The sequence below is a fragment of the Anabrus simplex genome, chromosome 1 (assembly GCF_040414725.1).
Source record: "Anabrus simplex isolate iqAnaSimp1 chromosome 1, ASM4041472v1, whole genome shotgun sequence".
In the NCBI taxonomy this organism is placed as follows: domain Eukaryota; kingdom Metazoa; phylum Arthropoda; class Insecta; order Orthoptera; family Tettigoniidae; genus Anabrus; species Anabrus simplex.
This window is the reverse complement of record NC_090265.1, coordinates 1,354,510,552-1,354,536,014: the sequence shown is the minus strand read 5'-3', so window position 1 is coordinate 1,354,536,014 and position 25,463 is coordinate 1,354,510,552. Positions and strand designations below refer to the sequence as shown.

General features: G+C 40.8%; 1 protein-coding gene across 1 annotated transcript in view; it reads right to left on the bottom strand.

Moving 5' to 3' along the window:
• Positions 1–25,463, bottom strand: part of LOC136859000 (lachesin-like) — a 1,149,967-nt gene that overhangs the window by 758,317 nt on the left and 366,187 nt on the right. Inside the window, exon 3 of the mRNA XM_068225763.1 lies at positions 15,092–15,262. Within this exon, the coding sequence (XP_068081864.1) occupies positions 15,092–15,262 (171 nt within the window). The remainder of the gene's footprint in view (positions 1–15,091; positions 15,263–25,463) is intronic.

Here is a 25,463-nt window from a genome sequence, read left to right as displayed (position 1 = left end):
TTCTTGAGCAACTAGCCCAACTTTCCGATATACAAATTTTAACAAAGGGGCAGAAGACCCCAATCAAACCCTGGAGCACTTGCTCCAAATTACACAGTAAAGCCTCCTCGAGGCACACAACACTCCGTTTCCAAAAGAGCCACTCGCTCTTTAATTTAAGCCTCTCCCAGGCCACACCAAACTCCACCTTCAAGTTGTCCTCAACGGACATAAACACAGGGGTAAAATACCCAATCTACTGAGGTCTATTAAATGAAAAGCGGTTTAATTAAATGACCTCTAAAACAATTTGAGAGGAGGCGAACTTGCACTCCTAATACACTTTGATTTTAAGACCTACTTTGGCTCTTAGGCCACTGATGCAAGGGCTAATCCCATACTACAGAGGTGACTTAGAAAAGAACAATTTGTTTTACGTTATCGAAGAATAGGTTGAGAAAAATAAGTTCACCTCAAAACAATATGAGTGGGAGCTCGAGAGGGTTAGCACTCTCTATCCCAGTATGTAGCTTTACAAGAGAATAGAGGAAAAGAGTAGTTACATTTTAGGAAAAGGTTACATGGTAGAACGCTTCGCACCCGCCCCGAAAGTTAAACTACTGAGCAAGAAAAGAATGAATTTATTAATCGGCCATTACCTTATTGTTGACCGCTGCCGAAGAAAGAGGCGCTTCCCGCCTCCTGCTATGTACTTAATACACTGAAAGATCGAACAGAAGTGGCCCGGAGACCCTAAAATCAGCAGTTTATATCCTCTCGCGGAAGGTTCTAGGCGTTAGGGGAATGAAAACACCCTCCCTCAACGTTTTTATTGGATAGGACCCCGCAACAGATTCAAATTGGGGGAAGATACCCCTGATTGGTCAGAAATTAATTAAAGAAATTCGGGATTGGTTACATTCATAACAAGGGGAAGAATGGGGTAAATATTGCCAACTTAAACAATGACAGAAAGAAATTTAACAAAGAACAAACTCTTGAAATTAAATTTTCTCCAAAAATATAGTTCTTTGACTCCTCACTAGGTTGCACTATTGTTGATCTTCAGTAGTGTCCTCTAGAAGAGAAAGTTCACACTTCTTACTTCAAGTGAAACAAAACCACATCAAAAATGACACAGTTCAAAAACTCAAAATTTTCCACGTGGTGACATCTTCTGAGAAAGTAGAGAATTAATAGCGTAGATAAAGTTCAGAGTTCCTCCAGCAGAGGAGTTTCAACTGGCGCACATTTTAAATTAGCGGAGTGGAGGTGTACCGCCCGGTACAGACCTCCCCCCCCAAAAGTTCCTCCAGGGATGACACATGAAGTCAGTTTGAAACAAGTTCCAAGTTATGATGTGAATATGAAGATAGATTGCAGAAGCATTTATGATAGTTTCTTAATTTGGTTTGTTCTAGTTTCAAAATTTTGTTGTTGCAGATGAAGAATTGTTTTTAAGTTTGTAGAAGTAGAATTCAGAGGATAAACTTTTAATACTTAAAAGTGATGAAAAATTTTGCAATGTCCACCAAATATTGCTGTTGAATTCCCATGAAAAGGTATTAAGGTTGAACAGGAATGTCTATGTAGTTGATGTAGGCTAAGTTGGATGGCCAGACCGGCCGTTACAGCTTGCGTCCAAAGGAAGCCGCTCGGACCCCTCAAGTACCCTGAGATACCGCTCGCCCGCACTATGAGGGGAGCAGAGGTGTTGAAACACGCCGCGCCCGCGGTGAACATATACAGGCTGCGGGCAAGTAGCAGGTCGTGCGCCGCACATCAGCCTTGGCCGGGAGGAGAGCTCCGGCTCGCCGTGCACATGTCGTCCTCGCTGGGGCCGAGGGGGCCCGTCCTCGGGCCCAGTTGCCGCACGGCGCCGCGCGGCTGCGGGGGCACTGAAACATTAAAACTAGGCGGCAGAATTGTGTTGGACCATCATGTATCTTTTGAGGGCACAGGCGTGTAGAGAGATTGAGGGGCCAGCGGCGTGGAGATATCCATGGCGTTTCATCTAAGCCAGCCACTGTGTGTAGTGGAGCAGGAGACGGGAGCGTGGTAATGGCCGTGACAAGGACAGGATGGCAGTTTAACAATCGGGGGAGGTTTACAAGAAATGCTTACATATAAAATAAAATAGAAGGAGCAGAATGCCTTAAGAGTGGAACTCAAAAAAAAAAAAAAATATATAACCCTCATATTCCTTTCAAATTATATGAAGCAAGTTGACACAAAATTTACACTGGTTTCACCTGTGACAGGTGAACCCTAAATATCCTCTCGGTGGCTGGATTGCTTACTAACAACGTAACTGGCGTAAGAAAATCGAGAATGATACAAGGCCCATGAAATCTGGGGGCAAGCTTGCCCGCGGGAACAAAATTCTTGACCATCACCTGGTCACCTACCTTCAAAGGGGAGGGTCTCCGTCCACGATCATACTTTTCCCTAACCTTTTCATGTGATACCATAAGATTGGCTTTAGCCTTCTTCCAAAGATCTTTGATATTATCCGGATCTATTGTCTCGGGTAGAATGTCACTCAGAGACCAGAGGTTAGAGAGCGGCGTGTTGGGAACAAACTTGAACATCAAGGAAGCTGGAGTGAACTTATGAGATTCATGAACCGCCGAATTCAAAGCAAAAGCTAACCAATGCAGGGACGTGTCCCACCTGGAAGGATCTTCATGATGATAGGCGATAAGTGCGGACCTGAGATTACCATTAACCCGTTCAGCCAGAGATGGTTGAGGGTAATAAGCAGAAGTGGTTACATGAGAGATGGACAAGTCAAAACAGAATTTACGAAAAAGATTTGATGTGAACGCCTTAGCATTATCAGATACAATATATTGGCACGGACCAAAAGAAGCAAAAATAGAATTTAGACAGGTAATGGTGGACTGAGCGGTAGCCAGCTTAGTCGGAAATAACCAAGAAAATCTGTGAGCGGTAGCCAGCTTAGTCGGAAATAACCAAGAAAATCTGGTAAAACCATCTACACATACAAGGATGAATTTGTTGGCATTTCCCTTCGACTGGGGGAAGGGTCCTACATAATCAATATACAGGCGTTCCATGGGGCGCGACGCTTGATGAGAAGACAAAAGGCCTACTTTAGTGGACATGGTGGGTTTACTGAGCTAACACGATTTACAAGCTTTTACAAGTTCCCGAATTTCACCGTCCATACCTTTCCAGATGAACCTTTCACGAATCTTTTCACGGGTTTTAAAGATTCCAAAATGCCCCCCCCCAATGGGGTCTCATGATAGTATTTGAAGATCATAGGCACCAGAACAGCTGGAACGACAACTTTCATCATCTTGTCATGCCTCGAAGGGCAACATAAAACACCATTCCTCAGAACATAAGGGACAACATGTTCCCCAGAAGAAAGGGTTTCCATTATCGGAGCCAGCGTCGGATCTTCACGTTGGTATTTCTCGATATCCCTAAAAAGCATGGGAGCATCTGTTAGGATGGCATTAACCTCAGATAGCATGGACTCGGGAGGTGATGAACTGTCGACCTGTTCATGGTTATCAACGTCGTCTGAAAACATACGGCTGAGTCCATCAGCAACAACATTTTCAGTACCTCTGATATGCCTGACATCGAATTGGAAGGCAGAAATAAGGATGGCCCAACGGACTATACGACCAGTACGACGCGGCCTACCTAAGACCCAGCTTAAGGCTTGATTATCGGTCTCCAGGTCGAATTTAACATGTTCCAGATAGAGACGGAACTTCTCTAAGGCGAATAAGACTGCCAAACCTTCGAGCTCATAGATGGAATACTTGGCTTCTTGAGCCGACAAAGTCCTAGATGCATAGGCGATGGGTCGCCTCCCTAGTTCAGTCTCTTGAAGAAGGACTGCAGCTACTGCTGACGACGATGCGTCGGTTTGGACGATGAATTTCTTCGAGAAATCAGGCATAGCAAGTACAGGGGCATTACAAAGTGCTAATTTAAGGTCTTCAAAAGCGGCTTGTTGAGAGGGTCCCCACTCGAATTTGATGCCTTTCCTACGAAGAAGGTTTAAGGGCGCCGCTCTATTAGCGAAGTTAGGAATAAACTTCCTGAAGAAATTCATCATACCAATGAACCTGGCGATACCTTTAATGTCCTTGGGAGGTTTAAAATCACGAATGGCCTGTGTTCTAGAATGATCGACTGCTACACCATCAGGTGACACAATATGCCCTAGGAAAGACATAGAGGGCTTAGCAAAGGCAACCTTGGACAACTTAACCGTTAACCCAGCCTTACGAAGGCGATCGAGAACTTCTCGCAGATGATCTAGATGTTCTTCAAAAGTCTCTGAAAATACGACGACATCATCCAAGTAGTGATATAAGTACTCAAATTTGATGTCGGAGAAGACCCTATCTAGTAGCCTAGTGAGTACAGCTGCTCCGGTGGGGAGCCCGAAAAGCACGCGGTTGTATTCGTATAAATTCCAGTCCGTAGCAAACGCTGTAAGATGTTTAGACTCTTCAGCAAGGGGAATTTGATTATAGGCCTGATTCAAGTCCAAGATGGTGAAGAACTTGGCCTTACGAAACCATGAAAAACAAGAATGAAGGTCAGGAAGGGGCACAGATTGCAACACCACCTTCCGATTGAGAGCCCTGTAATCAATGACAGGCCTGAAGCCTCCTTGGGGTTTCGGGACTAGAAAAATAGGCGATGAATACGCCGACTTAGAGGGCCTAATAATACCATCCTTCAACATCTGATCGATAATTTCTTTCAGAGCCTTCATTTTAGGAGGAGATAGCCTATAAGGTGGAAAACGGACAGGAATCGAATCCGTGACCTCAATTTTGTATTCAATAAGGTCAGTAACACCAAGAGTATCAGAGAACACCTCGGGAAACGACTGACACAATTTGCGAATACTATCAGCCTGCTCCTCAGGTAGATGTCTAAGGTCTAACAACATCTCATCCTGGGTAGGCGAAATAGAAGAACATGACACAGAATTACACTTTAATAGTGGGATTTTACAATTAGAAGCAAATTTGAATGTGCACGACCTAGACTGGAGATCGAGCACAAGACCAGTGTGAGAAATAAAGTCCGCTCCCAATATAATGGGGCAAGACAATTGCTTGGCCACAAACAATTTAACTTTCCATGTAAACTTAAAAATACGAATTTTGACCAGTAAGGAACCTAGAATTTCTAATGGAGATGAATTAGCCGATACGTATTGAACAGGAGAAGAGACATAGTCAGGAATTTTACAAACCGTTTTCAATTTAGAATACCATTCAGCCGAAATAATCGAACAAACACTGCCTGAATCTAAGAGAGCTGTTATAGGCTCGTTATTTAACTCAATCTTAAGAAAAGGAACAGGTGCGGGGGTATCCGCCGCAATCCTAAGACATTCTTTAGGGCATTCAAAAGATGAATTTGAAGGCTGATCGTCCTCTGAATTTACAACCTGTTCACCAGGGGCTGAGTCTCGGGAAGATGAATTAGTCGACTCAGCCGAAGCCACTAGTCACTTTTTGTTATTGGCGTAGGTGGAATTTGCACCAGAAGTTGAGCAGGAGGGGGTGCTATTCGAGTTTGGGCAATTCTTGGCGATATGTGAGAAGGCCCCACACTTAAAACAGCCTGGTGATGACCCGGCTCCATTCCTCGTCCCACTTGACTTGATCAGTGGACACTTGTTGCGCAGATGATCAGGCGACCCGCAAGCATAACATTTACGGGGATTGACTGGTCGGCGAGGTGGAGGCCGAGTGTTACTAAAGGAAGGCGGGGGTTCTTTCGCGACACGCAAAGAATCGGCGTATCTAACTCCTTCCGCTGAAACGGCCAATGCTTCAAGTTCAGAGAAAGTTTGCGGGCACGCCGCGAAACACAAATATGACCTATAGGGAGGTGAAATTCCCTCTACAATAGCCTGTACAATTTGATCTTCAGGAAAATGAAGGGCAAACACCCTAGTATAAAACTTAATGTCCTGTATGAAATCAGCCAAGTTTTCATCCAACCTCTGTACTCGATAATAGTATTTCTGAATCAGAGATGACCTAGCGCGGGCAGGAATAAAATTTGCAAGTAGATGTGCATGCAAATCTTCGATGGATAACTGTTCAGCTATGGCTCTTACTATTTTGTCAGAGAGAATGCCAATTGCATAGGGATAGATGATTTGCAAAATTTGACATGGAGAAAGAGAAAACACGAGGGCATGATCCTGAAATTCCACTAGAAATCTTAAAAATGAAATTACGTCACTGGTGGTATTAACAGAAAACTTGGATATACCTCTGAGCAACATTGCCAATGGATGAGGCAAGCTGCTGAATCCGGGTGACATAGTGGGTAAAGGTTTAAGTGGCAAGGAAGTTAATTCAGAACGGATGTTACTCAATGATACACGACGTTCAGATTCGTTGTCCAATGGGGCAGGGATAGTTTGAGCAGCAACGGTTATCCTATTAACTTCTCCCTTGGGAGGCGCTTCCTCACTACCTGCATTCACTATGGTGGGTTGATCAGATTTGGGAGGAACTTCCCCAGTTAACAATAGAGTGACCTTACTAGATAATTCGGAAATATTTTCCAGGAGCGTACTACCTTCCTTCCTCTGAACGTCATTCAGTTTTAGGGACAACAGATCGTTAACCCTATTCGAAAAATGATATAGCCTGCCTTGCACGCGCTTAATTTGATTAGGAGACGGATCATTTTCATCAAAAAAACTAACTACAGAAGCTAGCCCAGTAATATTCTCGACGATCGTGGAAAGAGAGTCATCAATTTCTTTCTCTCCCAAATTGGGGATGGAAATGGGCAAATCAAGGGACTCTCTAAGCTTGTTAGTGTCTACTGCAACCGTGCCTCCAGATTGCACATTTCTGATAGTTAATTCATAGATCAACTCCTCTTTGCGCAAATAATTAAGATGGAGAACATCGCGAGGGCCTGGCATGATAACAGAGCAATTTTGAACAAGTCAAAAAAAATTCCAGCAACTGAGAAAATGGTTAGAGTTCGGATCAAAACAATGTGTAGCCGTCAAAAGGGGCTAAATTGAGACCCATTCAACCACGCTCTGCTACCACTTGTTACCGTGTTTTGGTGGTAGGTAGAGGTGTAAGAAGGTGCGGGCGTGAATGGGTCTCAAACTACGGAATCAAAGTTAATGTAAAATTTAACAAGGTTATATTTTCTTTTCAAGATTAAGTAATAACAAAGAACAGGTACTTAGTAGCCGAAACACAATTTGAAATGTACAATTACAGGGGTTACAGAGTTTGGGCTTCGAGCCCTGAGTTGACAATTCTTGAGCAACTAGCCCAACTTTCCGATATACAAATTTTAACAAAGGGGCAGAAGACCCCAATCAAACCCTGGAGCACTTGCTCCAAATTACACAGTAAAGTCTCCTCGAGGCACACAACACTCCGTTTCCAAAAGAGCCACTCGCTCTTTAATTTAAGCCTCTCCCAGGCCACACCAAACTCCACCTTCAAGTTGTCCTCAACGGACATAAACACAGGGGTAAAATACCCAATCTACTGAGGTCTATTAAATGAAAAGCGGTTTAATTAAATGACCTCTAAAACAATTTGAGAGGAGGCGAACTTGCACTCCTAATACACTTTGATTTTAAGACCTACTTTGGCTCTTAGGCCACTGATGCAAGGGCTAATCCCATACTACAGAGGTGACTTAGAAAAGAACAATTTGTTTTACGTTATCGAAGAATAGGTTGAGAAAAATAAGTTCACCTCAAAACAATATGAGTGGGAGCTCGAGAGGGTTAGCACTCTCTATCCCAGTATGTAGCTTTACAAGAGAATAGAGGAAAAGAGTAGTTACATTTTAGGAAAAGGTTACATGGTAGAACGCTTCGCACCCGCCCCGAAAGTTAAACTGCTGAGCAAGAAAAGAATGAATTTATTAATCGGCCATTACCTTATTGTTGACCGCTGCCGAAGAAAGAGGCGCTTCCCGCCTCCTGCTATGTACTTAATACACTGAAAGATCGAACAGAAGTGGCCCGGAGACCCTAAAATCAGCAGTTTATATCCTCTCGCGGAAGGTTCTAGGCGTTAGGGGAATGAAAACACCCTCCCTCAACGTTTTTATTGGATAGGACCCCGCAACAGATTCAAGTTGGGGGAAGATACCCCTGATTGGTCAGAAATTAATTAAAGAAATTCGGGATTGGTTACATTCATAACAAGGGGAAGAATGGGGTAAATATTGCCAACTTAAACAATGACAGAAAGAAATTTAACAAAGAACAAACTCTTGAAATTAAATTTTCTCCAAAAATATAGTTCTTTGACTCCTCACTAGGTTGCACTATTGTTGATCTTCAGTAGTGTCCTCTAGAAGAGAAAGTTCACACTTCTTACTTCAAGTGAAACAAAACCACATCAAAAATGACACAGTTCAAAAACTCAAAATTTTCCACGTGGTGACATCTTCTGAGAAAGTAGAGAATTAATAGCGTAGATAAAGTTCAGAGTTCCTCCAGCAGAGGAGTTTCAACTGGCACACATTTTAAATTAGCGGAGTGGAGGTGTACCGCCCGGTACAATTATTATTATTATTATTGAAAGGGCATGACTGAAGTGCAAATGGGAAGAGAGACAAGACGAACCTCTTGCCTTAGCGGCATTAAAGGCTCAACTGTTAAAACGATTATTCGACAAATGCACCTTGTTACAGAAGACCGAAAAGCATTTACCTACGGTAAACATAATGTCCAGGAGACGGGGCATAGCATATGAAAGAAGAAGAATAAGAAGATAAGCAGGATAAGAAGAAAAGAACTAAATATTAATAAATCTATGGTGGAGCATTAATTCCAGGGAGAACTATATTATAGAGGTTAGCCATGCAAACGTTTTGCTACTAAAGAAAACTAAGTTCATGTTCTAGTCCAGCGGTGGTGGAGCTATTTTCAGGCTCACCACTTTCATCATCATCATCATCATCATCATCATCTGTTTACCCTCCAGGTTCGGTTTTTCCCTCGGACTTAGCGAGGGATCCCACCTCTACCGCCTCAAGGGCAGTGTCCTGGAACTTCAGACTCTTGGTCGGGGGATACAACTGGGGAGTATGACCAGTACCTCGCCCAGGCGGCCTCACCTGCTATGCTGAACAGGGGCCTTGTGGAGGGATGGGAAGATTGGAAGGGATATACAAGGAAGAGGGAAGGAAGCGGCCGTGGCCTTAAGTTAGGTACCATCCCGGCATTCGCCTGGAGGAGAAGTGGGAAACCACGGAAAACCACGGATGGCTGAGGTGGGAATCGAACCCACCTCTACTCAGTTGACCTCCCGAGGCTGAGTGAACCCCGTTCCAGCCCTCGTACCACTTTTCAAATTTCGTGGCAGAGCCGGGAATCGAACCCGGGCCTCCGGGGGTGGCAGCTAATCACGCTAACCACTACACCACAGACCACTTTCATGCCACTCTTAAATTTCTGTCAGTACGAAGAATCCAACATGGGCCACAGAAAATGGCACCTGATAGTGCTAGCCGTTACGCTACGTTCGTGGGGGTTTCCTTTCTTTCTCATAAAAGGGATATAATTTTGAGTGCATTAATCATTAATTTAGTAGCCTCCGTGGCTCAGGCGACAGCACACCGGCCTCTCACCGCTGGGTTCCGTGATTCAAATCCCGGTCACTCCATGTGAGATTTTTGCTGGACAAAGCGGAGGCGGGACAGGTTTTTCTCCGGGTACACCGGTTTTCCCTGTCATCTTTCATTCCAGCAACACTCTCCAATAACATTTCATTTCATCTGTCATTCATTAACCATTGCCCCAGAAGAGAGCGACAGGCTTCGGCTGCTGGCATAATTCCTATCCTCGTCGCTAGATGGGGCTTCATTCATTCCATTTCTGACCCGGTCTATTGACTGGAAACAGGCTGTTAATTTTCATGATCGTTAATTTACCATTTCTCCTCTCATGTATTTTACTATTATTCCGAACGAATGTACTTGGAAACGTCAGTCTTGAACTTAAGATCCTGGCTATCAATCCGCTATTATAACCTTTACGCTACAGATTGAGTGTAATTATCGGTAAAGTTAGCCACTGTGTAGCAAGCTGTTCTTTACACTATATACTCGTAATGAAAGTGTAAACATCGTGTGTTTACACCAAACATACTGCACGTCACATGGCGATAAGCTGTTTGTTCCTTATCCCGACGGGTCTCTCTCTCGCTGCAGGGAATATACGAGAGTGCCTAAATTATCAGAACCATAAGTACAATGTAGGGGAGGTGTTTAGCTTCGTGGTGTAGCTGCTGACTTTCCATTCCGACAGTCAAGGCCCTAATCTCGGTCGATTCTCGATTGGAAACGTCACCTAAAATATGAGGTGGTGTCCGGAAATGCATCTGGCCTTAAACCCAGGGTCACAAAATTAACCTGAGTAGCTCCAGATATCCTAGAAATATCCGAGATAAGTTGAAGAAAGTTTTCTTTTAAATACAAGCACTATCAAGAAATTGACCGTAAAATAATTCGAAATGATTTAATTATATATAAATATTGAAATATAGCTAATTGATGACCAAAGTACTTCAATTTTTCTAATACTATAACATTTTTTTTTTTTTTTTTTTTGCTAGTTGCTTTTACGTCGCACCGACACAGATATGTCTTATGGCGACGATGGGACAGGGAAGGGCTGGGAGTGGGAAGGAAGCGGCCGTGGCCTTAATTAAGGTACAGCCCCAGCATTTGCCTGGTGTGAAAATGGGAAACCATGGAAAACCATTTTCAGGGCTGCCGACAGTGGGGTTCGAACCTACTATCTCCCGAATACTGGATACTGGCCGCACTTAAACGACTGCAGCTATCGAGCTCGGTACTATAACATGTACCAGTGAAACGTACATTGGTGCTATCCATTATAACCATGCATTTAACCGTAAGAGTTATGATGCACTGATACTACAGAGAATAAAATCTGCACATACAAACTGAATGAAATCGCCATGTAAATAACTGTTAGGATTGTATTTTTCTGATTAGTCCATACATTGTTTTTATTGGACCTTGTACCATAACTCAGTATACAAATTGAATTCAGAGTGGATACCACTTCCGAAGAATTGACGGTAGCTGCACACATTGTTGCATATGGTTCAAATAACTCCAAAAGTACAACGTTATTCACTATTATTTCACTGAATACTGTTTCAAACAGTAAGTAGATCTGAAGAAGATTAAACGGGTCATGTAAGTAATTACATCTACAACAACAACAACAATAATAATAGTAATAATAATAATAATAATAATAATAATAAAACATACGTTAAAATTTATTTTAATGCCTGTTGTTAGACTACAGTGTAGAATACTACGACCAGCAAATGTATTACAGGGAAATTGATATTGTGAAAAATGCCCAGTTTGTACCTATCTTTGCTTCATTGCTTTATTTGAAGTTACTGGTGATTTCTGGGTTAAGATTAGAACATCACTAAACTGGAGTACGGTTGCCAGACAATACATCAAACTGCACTCAAACTTTGTTGAAAGCTTCCAGTTTATTTACGAAACTGAATTAAGTTCCTCATTGATCATAATATACGTACCAGTTCCTCAAATATCCAACTCCATAGCTGGAGTACTTGGGGAACCAGGTTCCATTCCAGGCCAGGTCGAGGAATTTTAATGTTAAATGATTAATTACTTTGGCTGAGGAACTGGGTGTTTGTGCTGTCCCGAACATTTTTGCGACTCGCGCACAACACTATATTCCACTACCTTAACACGCAGTTCCCTATAGTTCGCAGACAATATCCCTCCTTGTCGTAGGTTTTGCCTTAAGAAGGGCTGCACCAGGCTATCTATATCCACATGGAGCTGTATAAATGTTCTCCAATTAAGTCCTTCCTTCATACTGTGTTCTGTTCACTATTATATCGTCCTTGAAGAAACGAAATCCCGCTCCTCACAATACCCTTCCTAGCCAATATTTTCGTTAAGACTGGTCACGCCTCCCAGACATATATGGATATGCAATCCACCAGAACAATTTTCGCTGTGTTCATTTTCCTATGCATATGTGTAAAGTAAAATGATCTTTACCGTACCTTACTGTTGGAATATATGTTTGCGTGACGTATTTAGCACTCCTACAGTGTTCTGTATTTAAAGTTTATTTTCCTTTACACCTCTGTATAGGAAAACGAACACAACGAACATTGTTCTGATGGACTATATATCCATATGTGACTGGGAGGCGTAACCAGTCAGGAACATAATGGTTAGGAAGAGCATTGTGACTTACGAGGTGCTGTTTCTTCACCGACGATATACTTTCCGAATATACCTCTTTACAAACACGAAAGATTTACCTAAGTTTATCATGCTTTCCCTTCTTGAAAATTGAGAAGCTTACATTTAAAAGTAACAAATCTATCAGTAGTCCTACAATTTTACAGTAGGGAGGAAAAACGCTCATAGTGAAAAATTTCACCTGAAAACAATTTTTTGTACTTCTATTATGGTCCGATAGAGCAAATAGAAAAATGCATTATTCTACAAAGTATTTCTGTTAAATATTTTTCAATTTAAGAAATATTCAAGAAAAGCTTAGATATGGTACTTTTTGGTAATGAAACTCTAAATACATTCACCTGAAAATCATCAATTTCTCTGCAGTCCTCAGGAAACTTTCTATATACAATGAAGAAAATGAAGTTATTTACAGTGAATTCAAGACACACATTTTTAAATAAAATGAAATGAAATCATTGAACTTAACAATGTAAATTAAACACAGTGTTCTGTTGTTGCTGGTCACATACCCCGGAAATGGCTACTGAAAAGCAGTATGGATACGTTATGTTTTGGCTATCTTACTCTGTGGAATTTGGTATTTATTGGCATCAAGCGGGATTTCTACGCCCTGTCTGACATGGATTTGAGACGTTTTTACGATCTTCTTCATATTGTGGATCTTCCTACCATCGTATGTTTTCCACCAAAATCTCAACTTTTAACTTTTTGATTTGGCACCTTCAGTGGATAAGTTTCTCAGTTGTTCTCGTGCAATATTGAATTAATTTTAACTTGAAGTATAAAGTTCTAGTTAATTTGTGCTATAATTTGTGCAACATAACAGTGGATTCTGTTGCTTTAACAAATATTAGTGTACTGAACTTAGAGCAGGTGCTTTCAAAAACCATTTTTGGATTGGGGTTTACAGTAATACCAATGTCTTCTAATGTTCTGTTGACTACGTGTAAATCTCCAGACCATTTGTAAAAAATCAGTATATTTTAAAATTTAGTCCTGTGTTTTCTCTAGATTATTCTTGAAATAATGGAACAAATTCACTTTTCGGGACAAATGTTCTGCCCCGAATGTCAAAGCTGCTGCCTGCCAGTAACTGTTTAATGCTGCCTAGTTTTTCACGTGAGGCCATTTCCGCTATCCTTCGTGTAAACTCGTGGCCTGTTCGTTAAGTAGCAAGCAAGACAGACATGAATCCACCATTCTATGGAATATGGGGGCGACAGGCGTATTCCAATTTTGTAAAGTGTAGTTTACATTCTTATACAGTTAGAAGTTTTCTTCCTCTTACTCTTTCTGTTATTGATACTGGACATGAAGCCTGCATTTTTCCTCTATTTTCGTTTGCATCCTACGTTGCTGGACTCATTTGGCTAGTATATAGGTCCATATATTTCACATCTCATTTGGTTTATGTGGAACATCCTTTCCAGGGTAACATACTTTGTGGAGAGTAAAAATAAAAATTGTTGAAAGAGTCAGGTACGCACGGTTGGTAAATGAGCTAGGTCAACTAAGCGGAAGAACAATCCTGTTGATTGTGACAACCTAGGTGCTGATTAATTTACTGGAAAATACAACTAGGCGATCATCAGTTCAGCTAATAAAAATGACAGAGTAAAAGGTTCCATTTTCCATTAACTGAGATAATGATGAAGGAATGAGAACGGTTGCAAGGATTGAGAAAACAAACGCCTCCCTAGGCGTCGCGAGCATGAATCGTCAAGATCGGCGTAGAACAAGAGTAATCAAAATAACCTGCATGGACAACATGAACGTATCGTCGATTAAGAAACAATACAGTCTATCTCACAATGCTCTTCCTATCCTTTATTTTCCTTAAGACTAGTCATAGCAACCAGACACATATGGAAATGCAGTCCATTAGAACCAATTATTTTATTTATTTTCTGAACTCGATAGCGGCAGTCGCTTAAGTGGGGCCACTATCCAGTATTCGGGAGTTATTGGGTTCGAACCCAACTGTCGGTAGTCCCGAAAGTTGGTTTTCCGTGGTTTCCCATTTTCATACCAAGCAAATATTTGGACTGTACCTGAAGTAAGGCCATGGTCGCTTCCTTCCCCATCCTAGCTCTTTAATATCCCATCGCCGCCATAAGACCTATCTGTGTCGGTGTGGCGTAAAGCCAATTGTAAAAATGTCAAAGAAATACTTTTGTTGTGTTGATTTTCCTATGCTGTCTTGTAAAGCAAAATGAACCTTAAATATATCATACTGCAGGAGAGCGTAAAGACGTCATGCGGTCATACATTCCTTCAGAGCGGGACTGTAAGTTTAATTTTCCTTTACACACAAGTATAGGGAAACTAATACAACGAAAATTGTTCTGATGGACTGCATATACATGCTTGGCTGGTCGACGTGACCAGACTTGAGGGAAATAATTGATAGGGAGAGTATTGTCAGATACACAGTATTGCTCTCACTGTGACGATATGCAGTTTATACGGCATGAGTAAGTGAGAGGAATGTCAGTTTCAGAAAGTAAACAATTAGTTGTGTACGTTCTCAAGTTGAGAACCGTCGAAGAGGGATACGTCTACTCTCACTTAGAACACGCATAGCATTGCTTTAAAGTCATTCTTAATACAAAACAAATTCTTCAGGGTTCAATTACTCAAGACAAATTACAAAACGAACTACTCTAGGAGATGGAGATAAACAAGATCTATTACACTCGCATCCTGAGAACTTATTGTTATCTAATCTAAAAGTAAATATGTATTCCTATCCCATCGGGACAAGAAATACGGTACATGGAGGTTTACTTACCTCTTATCGTTTCCCTTGGTCCTCTTCTCAGTAATATCGGGTCTCCATCCTCACGCCGCCACGTGATCCGCGGAGGAGGATGACCAGTCGCCTTACACACCAGCGTGGCGTTATCCCCCTCCTGAACGGACAAATCCGCGCTCGTCTCGTCGTACAAGATATCCGGGGGAACTGTAAAGAAATAATGGAAACATTTCAGAGATTGATATTCCTCCAAGTCTTCTCTTCCTTCAGTTAGTGCAATCATACTTGAGAAGGAGAAAATTGTTTGTGGCATTTAAAGAGAAAATCGTGTTCAGAAAGCAATAGTTCATTTGTGCACTCGAGTAAACACTACAAAGAACACTGGACACTGTTTATATAAGGCCTTGAAACCCATCGTACATTCAAGTGAAGTTTCCGAATTTGAATCTTTAATTCGAGTGTTAGCTTCCCAATACAATGATTTTGTGAACATGGTTACTTTATTCCAATTAATCCCAACTGACATGTTGTCAGTCCTCATAAACCACCGTGTACTTCAGTGTTATAAAATCGTACAATGATGATAAAACCTTTTCGCTTTTTTGGCTTCATCTCGAAGTATCTGTAACAATCGATACCTGACGAATATTAATAATTTCATTTAATTCAGTGTCTCATAAAATCAGAACAGGTCGATTGAATTTTATACGGCATTTTTACCCAGGATGAGAGTACTCTTCTCATTCTGAAATCTAATCGATCATTTCCGACGAAGTGATGGGCAAGAGTCTACAAGACACGTAGCTCCACTCACAAGAGTAACATCTCTAGCAATGAGTACATTTCATTTGGAAGCCAAACTTGCTATCGTCAGTAACAGTTTACTCTGCACACTAAGCAAGACATTTCCCCTACGAGATACCATATACTATTTATAAGATACCTTAATTTCTACATACAAAATACAAATCGATGACTTTCTTTTAAAACCTCGTATGTCCCAATTGTCTTCCTAAACATTATATTCCTTGTGACTGGTCACGCCTCCCGACCACATATTTATACGCAGTCCATCAGAATAATTTCAGTTGTGTTTATTTCCCTGTTCAAGTGTGTAAGGGAAAATGAACTTTAAATATATTGTTCTGTGGGAGCACCTAAATTCACCATGCAAACAACATCACTACAATACAGTATCGTAAGGTACATTTCCTTCACACTTCAGCATAGGAAAATGGACACAACGAAGCTTATTCTAATGGACTGCATACAAATATGTGACTAGTCTTAAGGAAAGCAAAGGGAAGGAAGACCATTAGGACATATGAGGTTTTAAAAAAAAGCCATCGAAATATTTCGAAAAAATATTTTAGTAGTTAAGTAAAATAAATACAATCACAACAGCATAGGATGTTTATAAAGAGTAACTGGTAAACAACGTTCTGCAGTAGTCACTTACTGGTGTGTAAGCCTGTCTTCGTCGGTCAGAAGTAGCATGTAATATATAATTGGAAAAATGAAATGAATATCGTCGGAGCAGAAACAATGCTTTGCATATCAAAATTCTCTTCCTATCCATTATTTTCTTGAAGACAAGTCACGTCTCCCAGCCATATATGAATATGCAGTCGATCAGAACAATGTTCATTGTGTTCATTTTCCTGTGAGAACGTGTAAAGGTAAATGGACCTTAAATACAGTATACTGAAAAACGGCGTAAATACGTGACGCATACACACATCCTTAGAGTACGGAACGGTACGGTTCGTTCTCCCTTACACACGTTCGTGGGAAAATGAACTCAACGAAAATTGTTCTGATGGACCGCTTATCCATGTGTGGCTGGCAGGCGTTACTTTTCTTAAGGAAAATAATGAATAGGAAGAACGTTGTGACATACAAGATTTTGTTTTTTCAAAGGTGATAGGTTAATGTTGTAAGTTATGCTAGTTGTACAGAATTATAACGGGTATTTTGAAATTTACTTTGTATCGTCGCTCCTACGCTAAAATTGCTGATGTGACAATGCTCTTCCTATATCATTTCCCTTAAGACTGGTCAAGCCTCCCAGCCACATATTGATATACAGTCCATTAGAACAAGTCTCATTGAGTTCATTTTCCTATGCTGAAGTGTAAAGGAAAATGATCTTTACCGTACCCTACTGTAGGAATATATGTTTGCATGGAATATTTACCCGCTTTGAGACTATGGTGTATTTAAAGTTCATTTTCCTTTACACACGTTGTTTTGATCAATATTCACAATGTTTAGAATCTGTTGGTTAATAACGTTCACTTTTCTGCTAGTTTAGTAAAAAGAGATGATTTCTAGTTGCGATGAAGAAAATCCAAACAAATATTGTACATTTTTTTCAAAACTTGTCTTGTTAAATCTCAATAATATCATTTTGACCTAGTTCTCTATTGATGAGTTGTAGAACACATTATCCGTTGTTGGGATCTCCAGAAATTTGCACTAGGGTAGAATATTTTAAAATTTATGGAAGAGGAATAGGAAACAGCGAGGACATAAAATTCTGGCACTGATAAAGTCGTTTGAAGAGGTTCAGAACATCTGCCGTTCATCTGATTTTCGTTTTCAGTTCCTTGTCGTTTAAATGCAAATTTCTGATTTTCTCTCCTAAGTGCATGCGCCTTCTGTGCATTGCATCACCTGTCAAATTCTCTGTAAACACAAATAATAATACTACGGAATTCTTCCTTTTGCTTTAAACATCATAAATTTATGTCCGACTCGTTGGTTGTATGGTCAGCGTACTGGCCTTCGGTTCAGAGGGTCACGGGTTCGATTCCTGGCCGGATCAGAAATTTAACCTTCATTGGTTAATTCCAGTGGCCCGGGGGCTGGGTGTTTGTGCTGTTCCCAACATTCCTGCAACTCACACACCACATATAACACTATCCTCCACTACAATAGCACACAGTTACCTACAAATGGCAGATGCCGCCCACCGTCAACGGAGGGTCTGCCTTACAAGGGCTGCACTCGGCTAGAAATATCGACACGAAATTATTATTATTATTATCATAAATTTATTAATAATATAGAGCAAACTGATGTAATGTATTGGTTCAAGCAGTATGGCAGCCACGCTCGTCCGTTTGGTTCATCTCTGTCAGCACACTGGTGATGTGGTCCCGCTGGTTCTATTTTACTACGTTTCCACTGGGTGGCAAATATTGCTTTACTGATATGACAACGGGCACAGACCTCGGCTTTAGCGTGTGAACTTATTGCAGTATGTTTCGCCATCTCCCTAGATCCACTTGAATGAAGTCCCACAGGCCCCAAAGAGAAGTCCACATACCTCGCATACAAAGTCAACTATCAATGGAATAGTTCGACTTTATGTCAAGAGATGAAGGTGTGTACGTCAGCATGGCACAATCACGTCACACAAAGATACGTAATTTTCTTTTAAAAGGTACAACATTCATGGTTTAAAATTTTTTTGCTGTAAATAAGACAGAGCGGTCTATATCTGGTGTCGATTTTAATCGCAAAAATGTTGTCATTTTCTCAATATCCCTGTCAATGACGGGCAGAAGAAGGATTTCGTATATTGTCGCTGGGTGAAGAGTACCACATATCTGATAGTACCTTTTTTATCCATTACTTTCCTTCAGACTGATCACGCGTCCCAGCTACATTTCGTCACTTAAAATACCGCGTATCTGGCAATGCTCTTCCTGCCCAATATTTTCCTTAAGTCTGTCACACCTCCGGGCCACACCACACATGGATGTGCAGTCCATCAGAACAATTTTCGTTGAGTTCATTCTACTAAGCGGTTGCGTGTGTTATCACAACTGTGAACAGGAAAATAATATAGAGTATAACTCTATCATCTAAAAGGGTCAGGAAAAATGTTATCGCACATAATTTTTCTCTAGCTCTTTATGGCTGGAGACTTATCTGACGGTGAGATGGCGTCTTCGGTCTATAAAGCCAAGAATAACGGCCCGGAGGATCCGTCGTGCTGACCACACGACACCTTGTAATCTGCAGGCCTTCTTTCTGAGCAGCGGTCGCTTGGTAGGCCATGACCCTGGGGTTTGTGCGGGGTGATATTCAGACGGAATATTTTAAATTCCTTTGGTTTATAGAGGCGATAATTTCTAATGAAAAGAAAGTCGTACTTAATTTAGGATGTATTTAAAACATGCAGTTTTGAAGGGTCTGAACCGAAATTCAATGAATCGCACTGTTAATTATTAAAAGCAAATGTAGCTGCAAATCAATACGAAAGTTAATACGATTGTTATTGGTTTAATGTCTAAATAACTACTTTTACTACATTTGGGGATGCCAGGGTGCTGAGAGCTTGTCCCGGAAGAGTTCTTCTACGTGCGAGTAGGAATCTACCGACACGAGGTCGACGTATTTGAGCACCTTCGAATACCACCAGACTGAGCCGGTATCGAAACCGCCAACTTGAGTTCAGAAAGTGAGCACTTCTACTGCTTGATCTAATCGGACCGACTCAAGTTTGATAAACGTTTTGTAATGAACATTATCTAATAAATAATAGGAATGCATATTAACCAAGTAAACGTGTGATTAAAGAGCATTTTAACTATTTGGATTTTACTATGTTTAAGCTAGTGAAAAGTGTACCCACCACCTCCCAACTTGAACTGCCACTTTAAAATTCACATACTCTTTCAAGAGAGTAATGGTCTCTTTCAAATGCTGTGGGCGTATGGGCTTGTTTGCGAAATCCTTCAGGTTTCCAGTGAGATTCTCTAAATCAGTTAACAGTTAAACCCTTTCACACAGCCCATTAAATGCTGACTTCACCTCGTGAATTATCTAAGACCACCTTTATCTCTTCTCGAGTTTGTCGTTAAACGTGTGGAGTGTCACCAGCTACTAGCAATCATTTTACGACGTCGTTACCGACGTAGTTATTTGTACATTCTTCATCATGATGCTGGCATTTTATAATAAAACCTCAAAATGAACACCTGTTGAAATTTTATGCAAGTTGAGAAATGTGATTAAAACATTAAAATAAATTCGGGATGAAATTAACAAATTAAGAAAAACAAATATAGCTAGATTTATGCCTTACAGACCACAAATGATTACTAATATAACTACTCTTGGTTAACATGGTAATTTCGTACATTTTGTCGTGTTTTCCAACTTTCTAACTCACATATGAATGAAGTGACGCTGACCGCTTTAAATTCATCAATAAACATTTTACTCAACCAATTTCACTGAGAAGCTATGTCGTTGTTCATTTTTGAATATTCTCATTGTTACGTTACGCTTTGTCCTTTTCTTTTCTAGTTGCTTTACGTCGAACCAACACAGATAGGTCTTATGGCGACGATGGGTCAGGAAGGGGCTAGGAGTGGGAAGGAAGCGGCTGTGGCCTTAATTAAGGTACAGTCCCAGCATGTGCCTGGCGTGAAAAAGGGAAACCACGGAAAACCATCTTCTGGGTTGACGACAGTGGGGTTAGAACCCACTATCTCCCGAATGCTGGGTATAGGCCGCACTTAAGCGACTGCAGCTATCGAGCTCGGTTTTTGTCTTTTAAGCAATCCTCAAGCGGAAGAAGTGCTTTCTAAATTTCTTTACAAAATGTATATCCATATACTGTAGAAATAAGAATCGGTTAAGCATTAAACATATTAATGGGAAAATTACGTCTAAAAATTCGGTTAATTAATTAAGAAAATAATTTAGTGGTAATAAAACTTTCACTTAAAACAGATTATGGTTATGTTGGAAATGGAAGGAAACTATGTAACAATTAATTCCTCATTCATCTCGGCTTAGTGAATGACATTTATTAGTCTTCAATTTGATGGTTTATTCATATGATTGATGCGAATTCTTGAACCATCGGATCTCTCAAATATAATTTCGCCTTGAGGGGTCCATATATTTTTAAGTCCAAACTGCTGGACTGGAGTGTTTAGAACCGAGTGTCTAGTGGATGGTTATTTTGCGTACCTTTCGGTTTCCTTTCATTATTGTACAATTCTTGTTTTCATTATAATCGGTCGTGGCTTGCCACTCTAGCGTCCGTCACGGTGGCTGACGTCGATAGTTCTAGAACTTACTTATACGCATATGTCCTTGAAAACACAAACACAAAACAGTTCATCAGTATTCTCATCTGCTGTTTTATTATCACCGAACATTCTGACACTGTTCCTTCGACTATTGTTCCACGGCATTGCATTGCACATTTAGATCATTTTTAAGGGATTAAATTTCACTTTCCTGCAAGTTTAACCTTGTGTTAAGCTCTTCTGTTATAATAAATCCGTAAAAATAACGTATAAGAAAGTAATGATCTCCATTTCTTAAGATGTTGATGGTAAGTGCCAGGATTAATGACGTCTGAGAGCATTAACGGCGAAAGTGCCTTTAAACACTGAAGGATATGAACACTTTCGCGGGCAGAATCTCTACAATAAGTTTATCTATATTGTTGTGGGCACATTTAATCCACGTTAAGAACCCAATAACTATATCGAATGACGCTCTGTTCCCTTTATTACATTAGCAAGGCATGTACCGCTAGATTACTATCATTAAATTGTGTTGAGGGAAATTTCCAGTCGTTCATAATAAAACACTTCTTTCGTAACAAAAGAGCTAACATCACAATTACGGGGATATAACGAGAAGAAAATCACTTGTCATTTTGCATTTACCCTCATAATTGTTCATCACAGAATATTAGAGAAATTTTTCTCTGGGTCTTCCGAATATCTCGTGATATCAATAAATATTAGAGATATATTTTTGTGTGGTTCTTCAGATCTCGCAAAATAAACAAAACTGTTATAGACACATTATTAGAGAAGTACAGAAATGAAATGAGTATATCGAAAAACATATTAATGTATTTCAGACGAATAGACTTAGGTTAAAAATGAATTATTCTAGGTTAGGAAATTACTTCCTTTTTTTTTACAATTTTCTTTAATTAACACTGACACAGACAGGTCTCATGGCGACGATAGGATAGGAAAGACCTAGGAGTGGGAGGAAAGTGGCCTTAATGAAGGTACAGCCCCGGCATTTGCCTGTTGTGAAAATGCGAAACCACGGTAAACCATCTTCAGGACTGCCGACAGTGGGGTTCGAACCCACTATCTCACTGATACAAGCTCACAGCCGCGTGCCTCTGACCGCACGGCCAACTCGCCCGGTCCAAAATTATTTAAAATTACTGAATGGCTTCTGAAACTCGAAAACGGAGAACTAAACCAAAAGGCACTATCGACATTCAAAAACACCGGATTTCAAAATAAATATTGTACTGGATTCACTTGGTTCTTCTTCACATCCAAGTTAGGACAATGTTTTCCAAAGCAGGAGCAAATTTTTGCCTAAGAAGCGAACCAGTTAACATCATCAAGCAATAGGTTCTGAAAATTATTGCTAAGTGACAAAATAACGTACATTAGCATTGCCTGTGAATCTGGGTATACCGTTCCTTCTTAAATGGAGGCAATTACCTCTAAATATAGCATTTTCTGTAACAATAAATAAGTCACAACGACAAACTTTAAAGTCGGGATAAATCTCCCCAAACAAGAGGTTCAGACAGTTTCTCAGTGCCAGGCAGATTCGTAGACGTCAAATTAGAACTCCAAGTAACAGTAGTCCTCAACATGTTTTGTAAGGAAATACTATAATACTTGTTTTGATTCCATTCGAGTACCGTATAAAATCTGGTAAGTGTATCTCTTATTCATAAGATATATTAATAATCCATGTAGATTTTCCAATTACTTTATAGACAGAAAGCAGGCTTACTTACTAGTCTATATAAATAAAATTGTAGGGGGTCCGCTGTCTGTAATTTCTTTTGTTTTGCCAATTTTCAGATATTTATCCGTTTTAGGTCAACTCAAGACCGAATCGGTGCTTTTTACGTTTCGTGACTGTTTGTCTGTTTGTCTGTTCCACCATCACGTCGAAACAGCTGGATAGATCTCAACCAAACTTCACATTTAGAGTATACTCATACCGGAGAAGGTTTTAATATGCATATCATTTTAAAATCTTCGTTTACCGTACGTGAAACGTCTCTTCATTATAAACAACTTTCGTTATGTTCATAATTTACCTTACTCTTCACATGACGGAGAAATTTACAATTTTCCGCTGGTATCATGCTCTGCATTGAGTGACCGACAGACCGACAACGAACCTACAGGTTACCATGGCAACGTCTCTGACTGCATGCCAGCAGGGAAGTAACATATTGCCATTTTCCTCATCATGCTTTTAAATTCGTGGTTGTTCCTTGGGTAGAAGGCAAGAGAGGCGTCAATCGGCCTATCTGCGGGATATTGGCGGAATATCGTTGGATGTTATAACCGCCCTCGAATAGATTAAGTAATAACACCATTAGTCATCTTATTATTTGTTTACCTACGAATCACTGGACCTACATTTCTCCTCTGTTACCGCTTTATTACATCCATAACTCACACTACCATAATTTATTGTTTCCAATACATTTACAAAAACGTTACCCTGTTCCACGTTTGTAACTCAATCTGACCCAAGAATAGATGACATATCATAGGACCAGCCATTTAGGCCACTAAATCTGGCGTGTCTTATGGTATAATCCTTTGTCGATATGACGTACGTTTAGTAGCAGTTATTCTGTAAATGAAGGTCTTCAATATTGTAAACACGCATATACTTTCGTATGTCGATCTATATATATTCACTGATGTCGATTTGTAGCGATCGAGAAAGGGTGGGTCTGCTATTGTAATCAGTACTCCACACACCGACTTTGACTGGCAGTAGGCAAGGGTGCCCGCCATTATAAAGCAAATGTCCTCATCTAAAATGTGACTGGCATTAGGCATAATGGCCTGCTATTTTGATGGAAACTCACCAACTTGGTGTGACTGGCAGTAAGCTGGCTGGAAGTAGGAAAATGGGCCTGGCATTATAATGATAACTGCACAACTCAATTTCGAGTGATAGTAGGGTATTTGCCTGCCATTATAATAAAAACTCCTCAACTGTAATCTGTCTGGAAGTAGGAACGGGGTGCTGCCATTTTAACGAAAACTCCCCAAATCGATTCTGTCCGCGTAGTAGGCAATGGGGCCTGCAATTATAATGTAACTTCCCAATTCGATTGTGAATGGCAGTAGACAAGTGAGCCTGCCGTTATATCACAAATCCGTAACAAACACTTTACATTGGAAACAACATACGGGGACCTCCCCATGCTCTTTCTCGGATAACGCTAAGAGACATGCAATTTTAAAACAATCTTATTTACTGCATGTACATTATTTACTTCGATATTCGAATACAATGTAGAATACCGTAGCGAAGCACGGGTACATTTGCTAGTTATTTATAAAGTGTAAGTATTTGAAATTTCTTCGTTTAACATTCTCATGACTCTGCATAACATGAAGGAAAGATATCATAATATTATCTGCCATATTTTCCGACTCATTTGCTGTATGGTCAGCGTACTGGTCTTCGGTTCAGTTGGCTCCGGGTTCCTACACTGGCCGAGTCGGGGATTTTAACCTTCATTGGTTAATCTCATTGGCCCGGCGGACTGGGTTTTTGTACTGTCCCCAACAACTCACACACCACACATAACACTATCCTCCACCACATTAACACGCAGTTACCTACGCATGGCAGATGCCGCCCACCCTCATCGGAGGGTCTGGCTTACAAGGGCTGCACTCGGCTAGACATAGTCACACGAAATTAATTAATTGATAATTTGCCATATTGCCGTAATTTAATCCTTTTCTTTCTTTCTTAATCTGTTTACCCTTCAATGTTGGTTTTCCCTCGGACTCAGCGAAGGATCCCACCTATACAGCCTCAAGGGAAGTGTCCTAGAGAGTGAGACGTTGGGTCGAGGATACACCTGAGAAGAATGACCAGTACCTCGACAGGCGGCCTCACCTGCTATGCTGAACAAGGGCCTTGTCGGGAGATGAGCAGATCGGAAGGGACAGACAAGGAAGAGGGAAGGAATCGGCCGTGGCCGTATGTTAGGTACCATCCCGCATTTGCCTGGAGGAGAAGTAGGAAACCACGGAAAACAACTTCGGGGATGGCTGAGGAGGGAATCGAAACACCCTATACTCATTTATCCTCCAGAGGCAGAGTGGACCCCGTTCCACACCTCGCACCACATTTCAAATTTCGTGGCAGAGCCGGGAATCGAACCCAGACCTCCGTGGGTCGCAGCTAATCACACTAAACACTACACGACAGAGGAGGACATCGAACTTTTATAATGGGAAAATAACTTTCGAAGGATGATGAATTTAAGGAAAATTGAACCCAACACAAAGGAAAAGTGCCCATATTTAAGTGTTAGTTCGGGTATAGTGCGCATTGG